General features: G+C 64.1%; 8 protein-coding genes across 8 annotated transcripts; 5 read left to right on the top strand and 3 right to left on the bottom strand.

Annotated features, from left to right (window-relative positions):
• Nucleotides 1-826: 826 nt before the first annotated feature.
• On the top strand, nucleotides 827-2,684 carry MSY001_0216 (uncharacterized protein; the record flags this gene model as incomplete). The annotated part of the gene is made up of 2 exons (XM_018884298.1): nucleotides 827-985; nucleotides 1,011-2,684. The coding sequence occupies 2 exons, from the start codon at nucleotides 827-829 to the stop codon at nucleotides 2,682-2,684; spliced, it is 1,833 nt and encodes a 610-aa protein (XP_018738859.1).
• A 49-nt stretch (nucleotides 2,685-2,733) lies between these two features.
• On the bottom strand, nucleotides 2,734-4,930 carry MSY001_0215 (uncharacterized protein; the record flags this gene model as incomplete). The annotated part of the gene is made up of 2 exons (XM_018884287.1): nucleotides 2,734-2,807; nucleotides 2,857-4,930. The coding sequence occupies 2 exons, from the start codon at nucleotides 4,928-4,930 to the stop codon at nucleotides 2,734-2,736; spliced, it is 2,148 nt and encodes a 715-aa protein (XP_018738858.1).
• A 174-nt stretch (nucleotides 4,931-5,104) lies between these two features.
• MSY001_0214 (uncharacterized protein) lies at nucleotides 5,105-6,319 on the top strand (the record flags this gene model as incomplete). The annotated part of the gene is made up of 1 exon (XM_018884276.1): nucleotides 5,105-6,319. The coding sequence occupies one exon, from the start codon at nucleotides 5,105-5,107 to the stop codon at nucleotides 6,317-6,319; it is 1,215 nt and encodes a 404-aa protein (XP_018738857.1).
• A 1,302-nt stretch (nucleotides 6,320-7,621) lies between these two features.
• MSY001_0213 (uncharacterized protein) lies at nucleotides 7,622-9,268 on the top strand (the record flags this gene model as incomplete). Its single annotated transcript, XM_018884265.1, has 1 exon — nucleotides 7,622-9,268. The coding sequence occupies one exon, from the start codon at nucleotides 7,622-7,624 to the stop codon at nucleotides 9,266-9,268; it is 1,647 nt and encodes a 548-aa protein (XP_018738856.1).
• Nucleotides 9,269-9,271: 3 nt separating this feature from the next.
• On the bottom strand, nucleotides 9,272-12,395 carry MSY001_0212 (uncharacterized protein; the record flags this gene model as incomplete). Its single annotated transcript, XM_018884254.1, has 2 exons — nucleotides 9,272-9,287; nucleotides 9,313-12,395. The coding sequence occupies 2 exons, from the start codon at nucleotides 12,393-12,395 to the stop codon at nucleotides 9,272-9,274; spliced, it is 3,099 nt and encodes a 1,032-aa protein (XP_018738855.1).
• Nucleotides 12,396-12,490: 95 nt separating this feature from the next.
• On the top strand, nucleotides 12,491-12,965 carry MSY001_0211 (uncharacterized protein; the record flags this gene model as incomplete). Its single annotated transcript, XM_018884243.1, has 2 exons — nucleotides 12,491-12,878; nucleotides 12,904-12,965. 2 exons carry the CDS (start codon nucleotides 12,491-12,493, stop codon nucleotides 12,963-12,965), a joined length of 450 nt encoding a protein of 149 aa, XP_018738854.1.
• A 408-nt stretch (nucleotides 12,966-13,373) lies between these two features.
• On the bottom strand, nucleotides 13,374-14,221 carry MSY001_0210 (uncharacterized protein; the record flags this gene model as incomplete). The annotated part of the gene is given in 2 exon segments (XM_018884232.1): nucleotides 13,374-13,472; nucleotides 13,487-14,221. The coding sequence occupies 2 exon segments, from the start codon at nucleotides 14,219-14,221 to the stop codon at nucleotides 13,374-13,376; spliced, it is 834 nt and encodes a 277-aa protein (XP_018738853.1).
• Nucleotides 14,222-14,698: 477 nt separating this feature from the next.
• On the top strand, nucleotides 14,699-16,487 carry MSY001_0209 (uncharacterized protein; the record flags this gene model as incomplete). The annotated part of the gene is made up of 2 exons (XM_018884221.1): nucleotides 14,699-16,377; nucleotides 16,445-16,487. 2 exons carry the CDS (start codon nucleotides 14,699-14,701, stop codon nucleotides 16,485-16,487), a joined length of 1,722 nt encoding a protein of 573 aa, XP_018738852.1.
• Nucleotides 16,488-16,569: the final 82 nt, after the last annotated feature.

The raw sequence follows: 16,569 nt of genomic DNA, 5'->3' as shown, positions 1-16,569 counted from the left end.
ATGTCGAATATTCGAGAGACTCTGCCACACGCGGAAGCCGGGAAGCGGCACCATCTTGTCGACGATGTGCTCGCATATCATCGCCGTGCGCCGATCAAAACGGTAGCGACACACCACCGTGTAGTTCTGTTCTGCTTGTCCCACCCGTGTGATGCCACGAAACCGGATCCGCGTCAGCAGCTCGTCGCGCGGAATGGCCTCTGTGCTCTGTCCTGGCAGCGTAGGTTTGCGCAAGAATGCCAGGTGCTCGAGACGCACCTCAGGGGCGACGAAACATGCATGCAGTGCGTGGCGCAGCATAAAGGCGCTGAGCAAGTATGTGCGTCGGCCGTGCAGCGAGAAGGTAGGCGCCCATCCCTGCTCTCCTGGCGCAGGCGCGCCATCTGTGCTGGTCCGCGCACCGCCGTCTGGCATTCCTGCGCGGAACCGAAAGTGGATGTGGGGATGGTAGATGTGCTCGGGCTCCGCATGCCGTATCAAGGCCCCTGGACCAAGCAGGTTCGATAGAGATCCACTCGCTGGAGTGTCTGTGCGGTCAACTAGGCCCTGCTCCATGAACTGCGGGAGCGTATCGCGCAGGACGCGGATCGTCGCGCCGAGCCGGATCTGGTACTCATGCTCGAGCATCGGCGGGCGCTCGTGCCCTGCCTTGGGCGTAGGCATAAATGCATTGATTCGGCGCTCATCCCAGCGTCGTACGGCATTTCGTGCGCGCCATGCCGCGGGCCCCGTCCGCGCGCCCCGCCGCATGGTGTGGCCCAACGCACAGGCGGCGGGGCCGACCCAAGTGGAGGGAGTGGCGACGAGCCCTCTTCTTCCGTGCGCGATGGCGAGCTCGGCACGCTACAACGCGCTCCGCGCGGCGCTGGGTCCTGGAGAGCTCGAGAGAATACGGCATGCGCGCATCCTTGTAGTAGGTGCAGGCGGTATTGGGTGTGAGCTGCTGAAGGATCTCGTGCTCGTGGGCGTTGGCCATGTGGACATTGTACGTCGCACGACGGCTGACCCAGATCGACCTGGATACCATTGACCTGTCCAATCTGAACCGCCAGTTTCTCTTCCAAAAGCAGCATATCCGGCAAAGCAAGGCTGTGATCGCGAAGGAGACTGCGTCTGCCTTTAACCCTGACGTGTCGATTGTGGCGCACCACGCCAACATCAAGGCGCCCGAGTTTGATATCGCCTTCTATGCATCCTTTGACGTGGTGCTCAATGCTCTGGACAACCTGGAGACACGCAGGTGGGTGAACCGCATGTGCGTGATGGCGCGCGTGCCGATGATCGAGAGCGGCACGGCCGGGTTCCTCGGTCAAGTCCAGCCGATCCGCGTGGGTCACACGGAGTGCTACGACTGCACGGCCCACCCGACGCCGACGACGTTCCCCGTTTGTACCATTCGCTCGACCCCGTCGACGCCCGTGCACTGTATTGTGTGGGCGAAGAACTGGCTCTTTCCTCAACTGTTTGGCAACGACGCTGAGGCAGAGGCCGACGAGCAAGAGCTCGACCAAGCGCAGCAGCGCGGCGAAAACAGTACGTGCACGATACTTACCCCAGTCCAGGAACTCGAGAATCTGCGCCGTGAGGCGCAGGAGATGCGGGCACTGCGCCAGGCAGCTGCGAACCGTGCGTCCGCGCGCGAGGCCTGCGAGCGCATATTCGACAAGGTGTATCGCGCGGACATGGAGCGCCTGCTGAGCATGGAGGATATGTGGGCGCACCGGCGCAAGCCGGTCCCACTGTCGCTGGCTCAGGCGACGCAGGCCGACCCGGAGACGGCCGCCGACTCGTCCGTCCCGACGCTGCGGGACCGGCGGCCCTTGACGCTGCGCGAAAATGCGCTGCTGTTCCTCGACTGTGCCGAGGCCTTAGCAAAGCGTGCCATCGATGCGCCACAGTCATTTGATAAGGACGACGACGAGGCCCTCGGCTTTGTCACAGCCGCCGCGAACCTGCGGGCCCACGTGTATGGCATCCAGGAGCAGACGCGCTTCGAGACGAAGCAGATTGCTGGCAACATTATTCCTGCGATCGCCACGACGAATGCCATGGTGGCAGGTCTTGTCACGATGCAGGCCCTGCATGTGCTGGCGGAGCGATGGGACGCACTGCGCGTCATTAGTCTCGCTCGGCGCGCCACGCGTGTATTTACCACGTTCGCTCCCGCGCCCCCCCATGCAGAATGTGGTGTGTGCCAGGACGTATTTGTCCGCGTGGCCGTAAACCCCGCAGACGCCACGCTGCAGCATCTCGTCGATGTCGCACGCCAGGATTTGGGGTACGGCGACGACGCATTCTTCTCCATCTCGGTGGGCACGCGCATCCTCTACGATGCCGACCTGGAAGACAATGTGGACAAAACGCTGCAGGATCTACATGTGGAAACGACAGATGTGGTGTCGATTGCGGACGAAGACCATATGAAGGCTACTGCGCAGCTCGTACTGGAACGCGGATCGGAGCCGTGCCGCGTCCTGGACCGCGTGTCGCTGCCCGAGAAGCGCCGCGCGGCGCGTCCTATCGCCAGCGATGCTCAGGAGGCCGACGAGGTCCGGGCCATCTCTCCCCCGCCGGTCCCTGCCGCGCCGCGCGAGGCGCCTGCGAAGCGCGCTCGCGAGGCTGACGAAAGCGATACGCGAACGAAGCGTGTCAAGGCCGCCGACGATGTGATTGTGCTGGACTAGGCGAGCAGGTCCTTCATGCGCTGCGCATGCAGTCCCCCCGTGACCGCAATCAGGCCGACCACCCAAAAGCCCAGGTGGAAGTTGAAGGGCCATGCGTGGGCGTGCGGACCACCCTGGATGCTGCTGGCCCATACCATGCCGCCCAGGATCGGGCCCACAAAGCGTGCCAGACTGCTGGTGGTCTGCGCGAGGCCATTCGCCAGCGGCACCAGGTGCGGCGGCGTCCACGCATTGAGCAGCACGGTAATGGACGTGAACGACAAAATGTTCGCGAGCCAGCGCAGCGCCGTGAAGAGGATCATCACAGCCATGACCAGCACATCCGTGTTCGGCATCAGCGCCGTGCGCAGCCACGGGAAGAGCACATAGCACGGCAGGTACAGCAGCACGCCCACTTGCAGCACGGCCAGATGCGAGAAGCGGCCGTTAGGCGGGCCCAAGTTCGGGTACAACTGGAACTGGAAGAACACCTGGCACAGCGTCATGGCCGCAATCAATAGTGCATAATGACCGGCTGTGAGCCCCAGGCCACCGCTCGGCACAGGCGTCACCAAGAACGACATAAACACCTGGTCAAACATGGCCGAATGGAACGACAGCACGCCATAGTGCACAATCACAACTAGGGGCAGGAGCCACAGCGGCGACACGCTCGCTTCTGCCGGCATCGGTGCATTCGACTCGGCCTCGGCCTCGGTCTGCAGCGGCACCTGCTCCGAGTCAGACATTGACGCGCCGCTAGACTGGCGCTGCATCTGGGCGCGCGCAAAGTGGGACGGCGGCACATACGAGCCCGATGGGCGGCGCTGCTCCTGCGAGAACGAAGCACCCAGCAGGGGCGGCGTCTCCGCAGCGTCGTCGTCATGGTCGAGCGTGTCTTCATCATCGACGCTCTCCTCCGCCTCCTCAATGGTATCAGGGTCCTCGAGCGACTCGTCCGTATTTGCGGCGGCCGCGACCCATAAGTCAGTGATAGTATGCATAGCGTCATCATTGGCCAGCACGAATCGCTCGAGGATCGACATGCCGGGACCGTCCTCATCATGGTCCAGTCCAAAAAATGAGTTGCGTCCATTTAAGCTGCCCTCGCTGTGCAGACGCTGCGATGCGGGCCGGTGGCGCACACTCGCCGCGTCGTAGACGGAACCCGCCTGCGAGAGCGGGCGGGGCCCGAAGGCCTGTGGCCAATGCGTCGCATCCATGTGGCGCGGCCGGCCGCGACTTACGTACGAAGGGGACAGCGACCACTCGCTTTGCTCGCCTGGCGAGGGTATGCGAGAGCCGTCTGCGTGCTCGAGCGATGCCGGTTGGTCGCCGAGACGGATAGAGCCACGCATGGATCCATCGGACTCCAACAGCAGGCTCAGCAGAGCGCCCACGATGGTGCTCGAGCCTGCCAGCAGGCACGGAAGAAAGTATGGATAGGCTCTGAGGAAGGCCACCCGACCGAACAGCCACGGATACTTTTCCGCCGGATGCTCCAGCACACCACCCAGGATCGGGCCGACAATTCCGCCCATACCCCACCAAAAGCCCATCTGCGCGTACGCGCGGCCTTCGTTCGTTTCATCGGTGAGGTCACGTACGGCACCTTTGGCCACGCCAACGGCACCGTTGAAAAAACCCTGCGCAAAGCGGAACAAGATGGCGGCCCACAAATTGCCCGAGAGACCAAAAGCGATAAGCGCCAGTGAGTTTCCAATCATCGAGAGCTGCAGCACAAAGCGGCGGCCATGCTTCTCAGCGACAGAGGCCCACATGAGCGACGTGAGGAATTGCGCAAAAAAGAACGTCGATGCCACAATACCGGCCCAGAAACCGACCTTGCTCTCGTCGCCAATCTGGAAGCCGTCAAGCATAAAAAAGAGAAACGGTCCGGCCACACCAGACGAGCAAAATTCGCCAAATATGAGCAAGCATACCACCGTGTAGGGAATGAGCGGCAGCGGGTTGCTCTGGGGTGCCGGCTGGATGGCCGGCAAAATCGACGGTACTGTGATATGGCTCGCACCCGTGTACCGCGACGGATGCTCCCAGCCCTCCGGCACACCACTTCCACGCACGCGATGGGTAAAGGCAGATGAGTTGCGGAACGAGTCGCGGCCTACCCAGCGACGCAGCGACGATAGGCCGCCGGCCGAGGTCTGGCGCGAACGGCGCTTGAACGATACCGGAGGCTGGCCGTCGTCATGTACATCAAGGGAATCGTCTGTGAGCAGCCTCGCCGGCGTCACGGAACGCGACATCCGCCTCATTGGGACAGAGCGACCGGCGGTAGACAGCGGTCAACAAGCCCCGTGAGCCAACCGGGGTCGTAGCGCGCGCGCGTGTGGATGACAAACCTAGTGGAGGGCAGGGCACGCGATTGGCCTGCGACACCCCCGTCGGCTGCCGCGTCGCTCCCTCTTGCGCTTGGGCCCATGAGCACCGTGGCGGCGAGTCGAGCGCCAGGTCCTCCCGCCGCTGAGGGAGCTGGATCCACGGCGCCACCTGCAAAGGAGGCGCCGCCAGCGACACCAGCGCAGATGGCCGAGATCCGCCGCCTCGTGCAAATCATCGGGCGTCTCTTTTACGAAGATGGGCACATTCTGCTGCTAGACCAACTAGTCAGTATTGCTGTGATCCCGTCGGACGTGCTGGCACGGCGTGTCGGGCTGCAGGCACGCGATCTCGGCTCTCTAGCTGCCAAGCTTGTAGAGGATCGCATTGTGTCTGTGTATCGCACGCAGGAGTCGCGTGAGGGGCCGTTCCAGCGCTCGGTCGTGCGCACGTACTACTTTGTCGATTACAAGCAGTTCCTGGACGTCACCAAGTGGCGCATGATGGCCATGCGCCGCCACATCGATACCAAGCTCCGGAACGGTCTTGACAACAAAGGGTATGTCTGTCCTCGCTGCCGGCGCTCTTACTCGGCACTGGAGGTGGCACACCTGCTCGACATTATGCGCAACATCTTTGTGTGCGAAGTCCCGGGATGTGGTACGGAACTCGTCGACAACGAGGACGCAGAGGATGTGCGGAAGTCCAAGGACACGCTCACGCGCTTCAACGAGCAATTGCATGTGGTGCAGCAGTCGCTGCGCAGCGTTGAGGGTATTGCTCTGCCTCCGATGGACATCCATGCATGGCTAGCGAAGAACAGCGCTGCACCGCCCTGGCAGCATGAGGCACCTCGCGACGACACAGCGCTCGCACCGGGAGCCATGCCGCCGCCGCCACCGAAGGCGCCGGCCCTCAAGGTCGAAATGTCGGGCCATTCGTCCACCGACACGCAGCATCAGCAGCAGCAGCGCGCCGAAGAAGAGAAGCGGCAGCGCGCACAAAATATTCTCCCGTCGTGGCACCTTGCATCGACGGTCAGTGGCGAGCGCACTGGCCTGGGGCATGCCGAAGCCCAGAGGCGCCCATCCGAGCTCGAGGATGTGCCGAGTGAGTCGGTGTTGGCGAACGATGCGCAGGGCGACGAAGACTTGGACTACTATGCGCGGTACACGGCGCAACTTGACGAGGCAGCAGCTGGCGAGAAACGCGGTGCACTTCCTGACGAGCCTAGCGATACCAAGCGCGTCAAGGTCGAGCGAGACGCGCCAGACGAGAGCGAAGACGATATGGAGGACATGGATGATGTCATCTAAGACTAGCGTAGATATCCAAGCTACTGCGTGAGTGACAGCATCGACTCGATGGTTCTACGACACAGGGGACACGCATACTCTTGTCGCGGCGCCCGGCCACGCTCCCGATCATGTATGCGTGACTTTTGCACACTGTCGCGTATGCGCACAGCACATTCGAGACATAGGGCGTGTGTACAAGGAAATAGGAGCGTACTCGTCGCCTCGCTCATACATATAGGACACTCGGATCCGTCTTCACGCAGGTCCTCAGTCAACAACGCAGCGCTGTGAACAAGATTTTCATTGAGTGCGAGCATGCCAGTATTCGGCGCTGGCTCCGCCTTTGTCTCTGGCGGCGGCGCCAGCGGCTGCTCGTTGTGCGCATCTAAGCCAAATAGTTCGTGCATTTGGAGCACAAAAGGACCGATACGCGCATGCTGCGATGTCAGGCTGATCTGCCATACACCCGGGGTATCTGGCGAACAAGTTGCCTCCCACTTGGTCGTCATAACATTGGGCGTTTCTAGTGGGAGTTTATCTTCATCAAGCGCCTCGATTGTTAGGGTAAGGACAATGACGCCATCCGTGGCGTGCCAGTGATGGTCAAGCACGAGCGGCATCGAGACTGTATGGTCAAAAGCTGTGGCAAATTGGTCGGTGGCGAGATGCCATCCAGGAAGCGACAATGCACTGTGGCCTTGGGGCAGGGGCGGCGTGAGCGCCGCTGTGGCTCTTTGGCGGGGGGCATGAACAACCAGGTCTACACGCGCATACGGCGCGCTGCAGTCGCAGTGGCAGACCAAGGAATGAGTAGGTGCCGGTAGTTGAAGTGTTTCCTGTATCTGTGGCATCCAAGCAAAAGAGGCGGCTGCTGATGCGAGTCCAAGCGTCGTGTTGCTGCGGTGCACATTGACAAAAAGGTCCATGATGCTCAGGCGCGCATCCTGGGCCTCTCCGTCGATCCACCGGTTGAGCGTAGACACGGATACCGATTCACTGGCGTCCGTAGACGCATGGGGCATATCGCCCAGCTCCGGGCCTACCAGTCGCACGAGCGCATCGGTGGCTGGGGGTATCGAGGGCTGCGTGTCTCCGGCCACTGAGATAGGAGGAGCAGGCGATACTGGTCCAACCGCCTCCGGCATGTGGTTGCCACGTCGTAGGCGCATTGGCTGGTGTGCGCCCCCAACCCGGTCCTGCCGGTACAAGCGCCACAGCCTCACGCGTGAGAGGGATACGCTCCGTGCGCACGTCCCCTCCCCACGTGACCTCCACGAAGATCGGAAAAAAAACGTCGTGTGGCGGCGTCGGTGAGCCATGATGGAGTACCACGCGCCGGCGCCACAGCGCATGGTGCTGTGTGCCGATTGTGGTGTACCTATTGAGCCGAACAATGCGAATCTCTGTGTGAACTGCCTGCGCAACTCGATTGATATTACGGAGCTGATTCCGAAGCAGGCGACGATCAACTTTTGCCGCAACTGCGAGCGCTACCTGAACCCGCCGAGCACCTGGGTGATTGCGCAGCTCGAGTCGCGTGAGCTGCTGGCGATATGCCTGAAGAAGCTCAAGGGTCTCAAGTCAGTGCGTTTGATTGACGCCAACTTCATCTGGACGGAGCCGCACAGCAAGCGTTTGCGGGTGAAGCTGACTGTGCAGAAGGAGGTGTTCACGTCGACCATCTTGCAGCAAGTCTTTGAGGTGGAGTTCGTGGTGCAGTACGGCCAGTGCCCCGACTGCACACGACTCGCTGCAAAGAACATGTGGAAGGCGTCTGTGCAGGTGCGCCAAAAGGTGGCGCACAAGCGCACCTTTTTGTACTTGGAGCAGCTGATCCTCAAGTACAATGCGCACCGCGAGACTGTATCGGTGCTAGAGAAGAAGGATGGCCTCGACTTTTTCTATACGCAGCGTGCGCATGCGATCCGCATGTGTGAGTTTCTTGCGAGTGTGGTGCCGACGCGGGTGACCAAGTCGGAGCAGCTAATCAGCATGGACGTGCATACGAGCGCGAGCAACTACAAGTTCACGTACAGTGTGGAGATCGTGCCACTGTGCAAGGACGATCTGATCTGCCTGCCGCTGCCGATAGCGCGCTCGCTCGGGCACATTGGGCAGTTTGTGCTGCCGTTCCGTGTGAGCAACGTGATCAAGCTGATCGACCCCGTGTCGCTGCAGCTCGCGGATCTCACCGCGGAAAAGTACTGGCGCGAGCCGTTCCCGGCGCTCTGCACGATACCCGAGATGGTCGAGTTCCTGGTGCTCGACATTGAGCCGACCGGTGAGACGGCGCACGGCCCCCACGGGCAGAGCATGCCCAAGTTTGCGGGTGCGGAGGCGCAAGTGTCGCCGATGAACTCGACGTCGTTTGGTGATGCGGACGCGGTCTTCCATGTGCGCACGCACCTGGGCAACATTTTGCAGCCGGGCGACACAGTGATGGGCTACTACCTCGCCACAGCCAACTTCAACTCGCCCGAGTGGGACGCCGTGCCCGAATCGCGGCGGCCGGACGTGGTGCTTGTGAAGAAGAGCTACCCCGAGCGCAAGCGCCGCTCGAAGCGCACGTGGAAGCTGAAGAGTATCGCGAAGGAGGCCGAGGACCCGAATGCGGACGAGAACGCGGTTGGCCGCGGCGCCCTGGGTCGCCGCGGCGGTCTGGACTCGCAGCGTGTCGAGCGCGACTATGAACTGTTCTTGCGCGAGCTCGAGGAGGACGAGGAGATGCGCTCGAACGTGAACCTGTACAAAGACCGCGAGCGCATCGCGCACGAGGAGGCGAAGAAGGCGCGCCGCGCCCTCGCGTACCGCGAGCCGCAGGACATGGACGAGGACGGCGCCGACGAGGTGGGCGACGACGGCGCGACCACCGACAACGAAAGCGAGTACGGCTCGGACAGCGAGCTCCCGCGCGTGCAGCTGGACGAGTTGCTCGACGACATGGACGAGATGGCCATTGAGGAATAGAGTCTACAGATACAGCGACCTGGGGTGAGCACACACACACGTACGGGCTAAAGATAATCGACTGGGGCCGCTCGAGCTTGACGAGCGCCTGCTCAAACTTGGTCTCGAGTTCCTCGTTGCCGATCGCTTTGGCGGCCTGGGCCATCTGGCGTAGCAGCTCTTGCAGCCGACGGAATGCACGAATGATCGAGCCCTCAAACACGTCTGTCAGCTGGCAAAGATCCGCAAAGCGCGCACCTTGGCACCACTGCAGCACCGCCTCGATCAGCTCCACTTTGAAGCTCTGCACATACTCCTGCTCCACCACCGGCAGCTGGCTCTCCACCGATACCTGCGCGATACGGCGCGCCGTGTCCTGCAGCACACGTAGGGGCGCCGTCATTTCCTCGCGCAAGCGCGACGGGTGTTCACTCTTCTCGCCAAAGACAAAGCACGAGAGCAGCGCGGCACACTGCTCGGGCGTAAGATCGTTAAAGGTGCCGTTGAACATGAGCTCCGTGAGCAAAAGCTCGTCGCCCGTGCTGATCTCGCACGCGACACGCCCCTTCTTCTCGACAATGTCGTCCGCGGACGTAAAGCCGAGGCGGCGCAGCACACGCTTGCGGCACTTGAGCTCGTCGAGCTGCAGCACATTGTGCGCCGCGGTGATTTGCGCCTGGATGGCTGCCACCTGGTCCTGCGCGGCCTGCTTCGCGGCGTAGAGCGCATACAGCTCGTCACAACGCGCGCGGTCCTGCGCGATCGGCGCATTCGCAATGCGCTCGCGCAGGATCTCTTGCTTGCCGAGCAGCTGCTGGAACTTGACGTCGTCGATCTTCATGTCCTTCACCGGGTCGAGCAGTGGGAGGCCCTGCGGGAAGCGGCGGTGCACCTCGGCCATGTTCTTCCCGACCTGCGCGCGCGCCTCCTTGAGGCGCAGATCCTTCGGCAGGAACAAGCGGATCCCGCTGAGCTCTTGCACATGCGTCAGCAGCACCGGCACGACGATCCACTCGCCACCCTCGCGGCCCGGTTCGATGCCCAGGAACGACGGCGCGAACTCCTGCTTCTTAGAGACGACCGTGCCGGGTGCGCACCGCAGCAGCACATGCACAATATACTCGGCGTGCGACGGCGCGCGCATCTCAGCATCGGCGCCGCGCGCCACAGCGCGCTTCTGGTACGAGACGACGACGCCCCAGCCAAAGTCGCGCTCGGGCGCCGACACCTGCACGAGGCGACCTGCCTGCAGGAACGGGAGGGCATAGCTGGGGTGCCGCTGCACCTCGCGGCGGTCCTCGTCGAGCTGCTGTAGCGTCTTCTTCATGGTATAGTAGGTGCCGATCGCCTCTTCGTCCGGCACCTCAATCGCGTCGCGCTCCGCCTCGGTATCGGCCAGCTTCTGCTCCAGCGCCGGCACAGACGCCGCGTTCTGAAATTGGAAGAAGCTGCTCGTTAGCATCGACTCGGGCGACACGCCCTCCACGCGCATGAGGTTGAGCACCATATTGTAGCCGAGGTGGAAGGCGCTGTGGAGCCAGTCGGCCTCGCCCTTGACCATGGTCTTGGCGGCGGCCGGGTCCAGCTTCTGGTCGAACATCATGATCACGATACCGCGATCGTCAAGACCACGGCGTCCAGCGCGCCCACTCATCTGGATAAACTCGCCCGACGTCAGGTGGCGGAACTCGTTGCCGTCCCACTTTTGCACGGCGGTGAACACGACGGTGCGCGCGGGCATGTTGAGGCCAATACTAAATGTCTCTGTCGCAAAGAGCACTTTGAGCAGGCCCTTTTGGAACAGAATCTCAATGACCTCCTTGAGAATCGGCAGCAGTCCGCCATGGTGGATGCCGATGCCGCGGCGCAGCAGTGGGAGGATGTGCTCAATCTGCGGCAGCGCGCGGTCCTCAGGGCTTAGCGCGTCGATGGCATTGGTGAACACGGTCTGCACCATGTCGCGCTCCTCGTCCGTATTGAACTCGAGCTTGCTCATCTGCAGCGCAAGCGCCTCGCACTGCCGCTTGCTGAACGCAAACACAATCACGGGGTTGTACCGCTTCACCATGATCATCTTGACGATCTTGTAAATGTCCGACGGGCCGGACGTGCCGCCCTTCTTCGTCTCGCCCTTGCGCCCGCGGCCCGCGTCCGCACTGCTGGGGTCCTCGCCTGAGGCGCTTGCGAGCGCACCCATGGCCTTTTGGAAGTTGTCTTCGCGGAACACGCCCTTCTCGTCGACAACGAGGTGGATGCCCTGCCCGCCCTGGGGGAACAGGTAGTGCTGCAGCGGCGTCGGGCGGAAATCGGTGTACACGACGTGGCACGGCTGCGCGTGGATATTCGAAATCCACTCGGCAAACTGCATCGCATTCGGGATCGTGGCCGAGAGGAACACATAGTGCACCTTGCGCGGCAGAAGAATGATCGTCTCTTCCCACACGACGCCGCGCTCCTTGTCGCGCATGTAGTGGATCTCGTCAAAGACGACCCACGCGACTTCGCGCATAATCTCCGAGCCGCGGTACAGCATGGAGCGCAGAATCTCGGTCGTCATCACCAGGCACGACGCACTGGGATTGATCGTCACGTCACCCGTCATCAGGCCGACATCGTTGAACTCGGCGGCAAACTCACGGTACTTTTGGTTAGACAGGGCCTTGATGGGCGACGTGTACACGACTCGCTGGCCATCGCGCAGCGCCTGCGCAATCGCGTACTCGGCCACAATCGTCTTACCGGCTGACGTGTGTGCACTCACGAGCACACTTTCGCCACGCTCGATACAGTACACGGACGTGCGCTGGAACGGATCGAGCTCAAAGGGCCACGACCGCGCTGGTGGGTCGTTCGGCACATGCTTGGACAGCGGCACATAGTCGTAGCCCGGCGGGATCGCCACCTGGTGCCGCACTGAGTGCGAAAGCTTTACGATAGCCTCGCTCGCCGCGGCATCTGGCGCCGTGTCGCCGGGGGCGACAGGCACCTCGCGGGTCGACTCGGCGGTAAACTCATCCGTGACGACGGGCGCTGGCTCAGCCGTGCGTGCTCGCTTGTCTGCGCGCGGCGGCGCTGGAGTACGCGCGGGCGCGTCCGCCTCCGGTGCCGTGCGCGGCGCCGTTTTTGTGCCTGTGCGGCGCTGGCCCATCGGTCGCAAAAAAAAGAGGGGGCGGCGGTGGCAGGTTTTGAGCCACGTGGCTGATCACCCGGCGCCGACGCGTCGCTGCACCGCTCCGCCACCTCATGCCGAGTGCTGCTGGTCCCTCTGCCTCGCTGGCGATTGTGCCGCCGGCGCAGGCGGCACATGTGCATACCCAGACATCGACCCTGCATCCCGAGCATGGCGTGCACGATGCGATGCGCCATGGCCTGCGGAGCCTGCACGACGAGACCGCCGCTGGCGCCAGCCACCCCCTGCAGCACCGCCTGGAAAGCTGGGACGAGACGCAGCGCCAGTGGAAGCTCACAATGCAGCGCAACACATTCGGGCTCGGTATGCCCATGCGCACGATGATGGAGCGCAAGATCGTCTCGCATACCCCGCACATGCCAGCGCGCCGCGTCGCCAACGTGCACCTGGACATCCTCGATGGCCGCGACGAGACGCTCGACCCGATCGACTTTCTTCCATGTACGTCCACGTCTCTGACCCACAGCGGATGCACATGGCGAGACCCGGGATATCCATGCGGCTATGGAGCGCAAGCTCGGCGTCTAAGCGTGGGCCGCTACATGGGCGGCGCCCGTGTCCCAGCGGTGCAGGACACGGGCACGCCGTACAGGTACAAGGGGCTGCTCGTGTATGTCGCCCGCGCGCGCGACTGCATCGGCGCGCTCGTACATGAGCAGGTACGGATTCTGCGCAAGCACGTCGTCGAGTGTGCACGCTTGCACCTGCTCGTCCGAGATGCGCGTCCACGTACGGTCCGGCCGCCGCCGAAAGCACACATAGTGCCCGTAGTTATGCGAGCCGTAGTGCGTGACGACCCCGCGCAGCTGGTAGCGCACCGAGCCGCGCGCGCCCCTCGTGGACAGCGGACGGAACGCTTCCGTGTGCAGCGCGGCGCCCGTCGTAAATGGCGTCACGTCCAGCCACTCGCGGAACACAACGCGCGCGTGGTTCTTGCTAGCGCCATACGCGCCCAGCGAGAAGGATGAGCGGTTCAGGTGCAGCACCAGCACCGGCGGTGGCGCGGCCAGCAGCACCTGCTTTGTGGCGGCCGGACTCAGTGCACGTACGTGCGGCAGGGGATCTGCGGCATGTGTAGCCTCCCACTCACTCTCGTGCGCGCCAGAGCGGAGCGCGGCTGCAACGCGCTGCCGCTGCTGGCGCACGCGCGCGAGGCGGCGTGCGGTGCGCGCGGTCGGTGGCATGGCCTCAAGGCGCGCCACCTCTGCGCCGAGGGACGCGTCCGTGGCGCGCAGGCTGCATCGGTGGCACGTCCAGTCGATCTGCTCGAGCTGGGACCACGCCGCGAGGCACTGCTCGAGGGTGCATGCGGAGCCGGGCACCACGAGGTCCAGGTCCGTGAACGAGAAGTGGCGCACAGCCTCCATGTAGCCGCACTGGCCGCAGGCGGTGCGCTGCGCGAGCGTGCCGCGAAACGGCGACGCGACGCGCTCGCCCGGTCCGCCGAGCTGCGTGCGGGGCTGTCCATGCACGAGGTGCGACGGGGCCACCAGGCCGCTGAGACCGGCGGCTTCCGTGCGCAGGGCCTGGGAGCGCGTGTGCTGCACGGCGCCGAGCTCTTCGTCGAGTGCATGCACAAGGAGGACGCAGAGCTCGTGTGCGTCCTGCTGCTGGTGCGCGCCGAGCAGCGTCCGGAGACCATTGGACTGCGAGACGCGCGCGAGCGCCGCCTGCAGCTCGCGCGGCACGAGGACACGGCGATTCGCATAGGGCGTATTGAGGGCCACCAGGAGTGCGCGCAGCGCATCCGTGACGGGGGTAGGCACGTTCCAGTGCTCGGCCATGCGCGTGGTATCATCGAGGTAGTGGGCGAGGAGCGTGAGGCTGCCGAGGCACTGCACGACACTGTTGAAGAAGCAGTACACGTTCGGATTGACAAGGCCGCAGTAGTAGGGCGCGGCATGGGATGGCGTGCGCTCAAGCGCGCGCGCACTCGCGTCGTCCGGCAGGTCAGAGCGCGGCGCTCGGCGGGGCCGCGGCGCCGGGCGAAAGAGGCGCAGGGGGTCCCAGGGGCGGAGCATGTGTGTGCCCCAGAGAAGGTACACGACGAGGGCGAGGGCGCCTACAAGCGTCGCAGCGGCGATACGCCCGTCAACGTAGATCTCAGCTCGCGGCGTCTCGTGCGCGTGCGCCGACGCCGGCATGCGGCGAGCCCGTCGTCCGCGGCGTTCGACGCTCGCCCGGAAATAAGCGGTGTCGTGTGGAGGTCCCCAGCCGCGGCCGCGGCGCCCGTCGAGCTCGCCCCCGCCCGCGACACCGGCATGGGCCTGCTGTCGCTCGGAACGCCGCTGGCGTGGCCGGATGCGCGCGAGCTATCGGAGCACGTTCGAGTGCACGGCATAGAGCAGTTTCTCGCGATATGGCGCCGCCTGAGGGAGCGGCACGGCGATGCGCCGCTCTGGGGCGACGAGCTCGAGTACATGGTCGTGGCGCTGGATCCCGAGCAGAAAACGGCGCGCTTGTCGCTGCGCCAGGGCGAGATTCTGCAGCGGCTTGCGCAGTGCCGTGGCGCTGATGTGCCGGGTGCCTCTTCGGCGGATCTGCCGACGTTCCACCCCGAGTACGGTCGGTACATGATCGAGAGCACGCCCGGCCGGCCGTTCGGCGTGAGTGCGGACGAGCTGCTGCGTGTAGAGCGCGATATGCTCGTGCGCCGGCGACTTACGCGTGAGCGGCTGCGCCCGAACGAGGTGCCGATGACGATTGGGTCGTTCCCGCGGCTCGGCGTCACCGATACGGCGTTCACCGATCCGCCGCACGAGGCGCACGGCACGGCGAGCCACTCGCTCTTCCTCCCGGACGAGATCATCAACACCCACGTGCGCTTCCCCACGCTCACGGCCAACATCCGGCAGCGCCGCGGGTCCAAGGTGCGCATCAACGTGCCCATCTTCCGCGACACCCACACGCCGAGGCCGTTCGTGGACCCGACGATCCCGTGGGAGCGCGACCTCTTCGCCGAGGACAGCGAGGCGCGAGAGGGCGCTGCATGGGCGGACCACATCTACATGGACGCCATGGGCTTTGGCATGGGCTGCTGCTGCCTGCAAGTGACGTTCCAGGCGGCGTCGATGGACGAGGCGCGCAAGCTGTACGACCAGCTCGTGCCGCTCACGCCGCTGTTCCTCGCGGCGAGTGCCGCGAGCCCTACGTACCGCGGCTACCTCGGGGACGTAGACGCGCGCTGGGACGTGATCAGCGCAGCGGTCGACGACCGCACGCCTGCGGAGCGGGGCGAGGCGCCCCTCGCGGCGGCGGGCACGCCCGGCGCACACAACTCCAACACGCAGGCGCGGCGCCTGCGCAAGAGCCGCTACGGCTCGGTCGACTCGTATCTGGGGGCGAACGACGCCGCGCGCGCGTGCAACGACGTGCCGCTCGAGGTGAACGAGGGCGTCGAGCAGCGCCTGCGGGAGGCGGGCGTCGACGCGGTGCTGGCCGCGCATGTGGGGCACCTCTTCGTGCGTGACCCGCTGGTGATCTTTTCCGAGAACGTGGACCTGGACGACACGACGTCGGTCGACCACTTTGAGAACCTGCAGTCGACCAACTGGCAGACGATGCGGTTCAAGCCGCCGCCACCGGGCGACTCGATCGGGTGGCGCGTCGAGTTCCGCCCGATGGAGATCCAGCTGACCGACTTTGAGAATGCGGCGTTCAGCGTGTGCATCGCGCTGCTCACGCGCGTGATTCTGGAGCTCGGCGTCGATTGGTACATGCCCATCTCGCTCGTGGACGAGAACCTGCAGCGCGCGCAGCGGCGAGACGCGGTCCACACGCAGCGCTTCCACTTCCGCCGCGGCGATGCGCCGGCGACGCACGAGTACACGCTCGCCGAGCTCTTCCACGGCACGGACGACCTGCCGGGACTGCTGCCGCTCGTGCGCCGCTACCTCGACACGCAGCCGCTCGAGGCCGCGCAGCGCGCTGCACTGGACGAGTACCTCGACCTAGTCGGCGCGCGGGCGGACGGCCGGCTCATGACGAATGCCGCGTACATCCGGCAGTTTGTGCGCAGCCACGCGGCATACCGCCACGACTCGGTCGTGAGCGACGAGATCAACTACGATCTGCTGTCCACGCTGGATGCCATCGAGCGTGGCGAAAAAGAGGCGCCGGGCCTGCTGCCCGC

The sequence above is a fragment of the Malassezia sympodialis genome, genomic scaffold, assembly GCF_000349305.1.
Source record: "Malassezia sympodialis ATCC 42132 genomic scaffold, msy_sf_1, whole genome shotgun sequence".
In the NCBI taxonomy this organism is placed as follows: Eukaryota; Fungi; Basidiomycota; class Malasseziomycetes; order Malasseziales; family Malasseziaceae; genus Malassezia; species Malassezia sympodialis.
The sequence above is the reverse complement of the archived record's forward strand: the minus strand, read 5'-3'. Positions and strand labels throughout refer to the sequence as shown.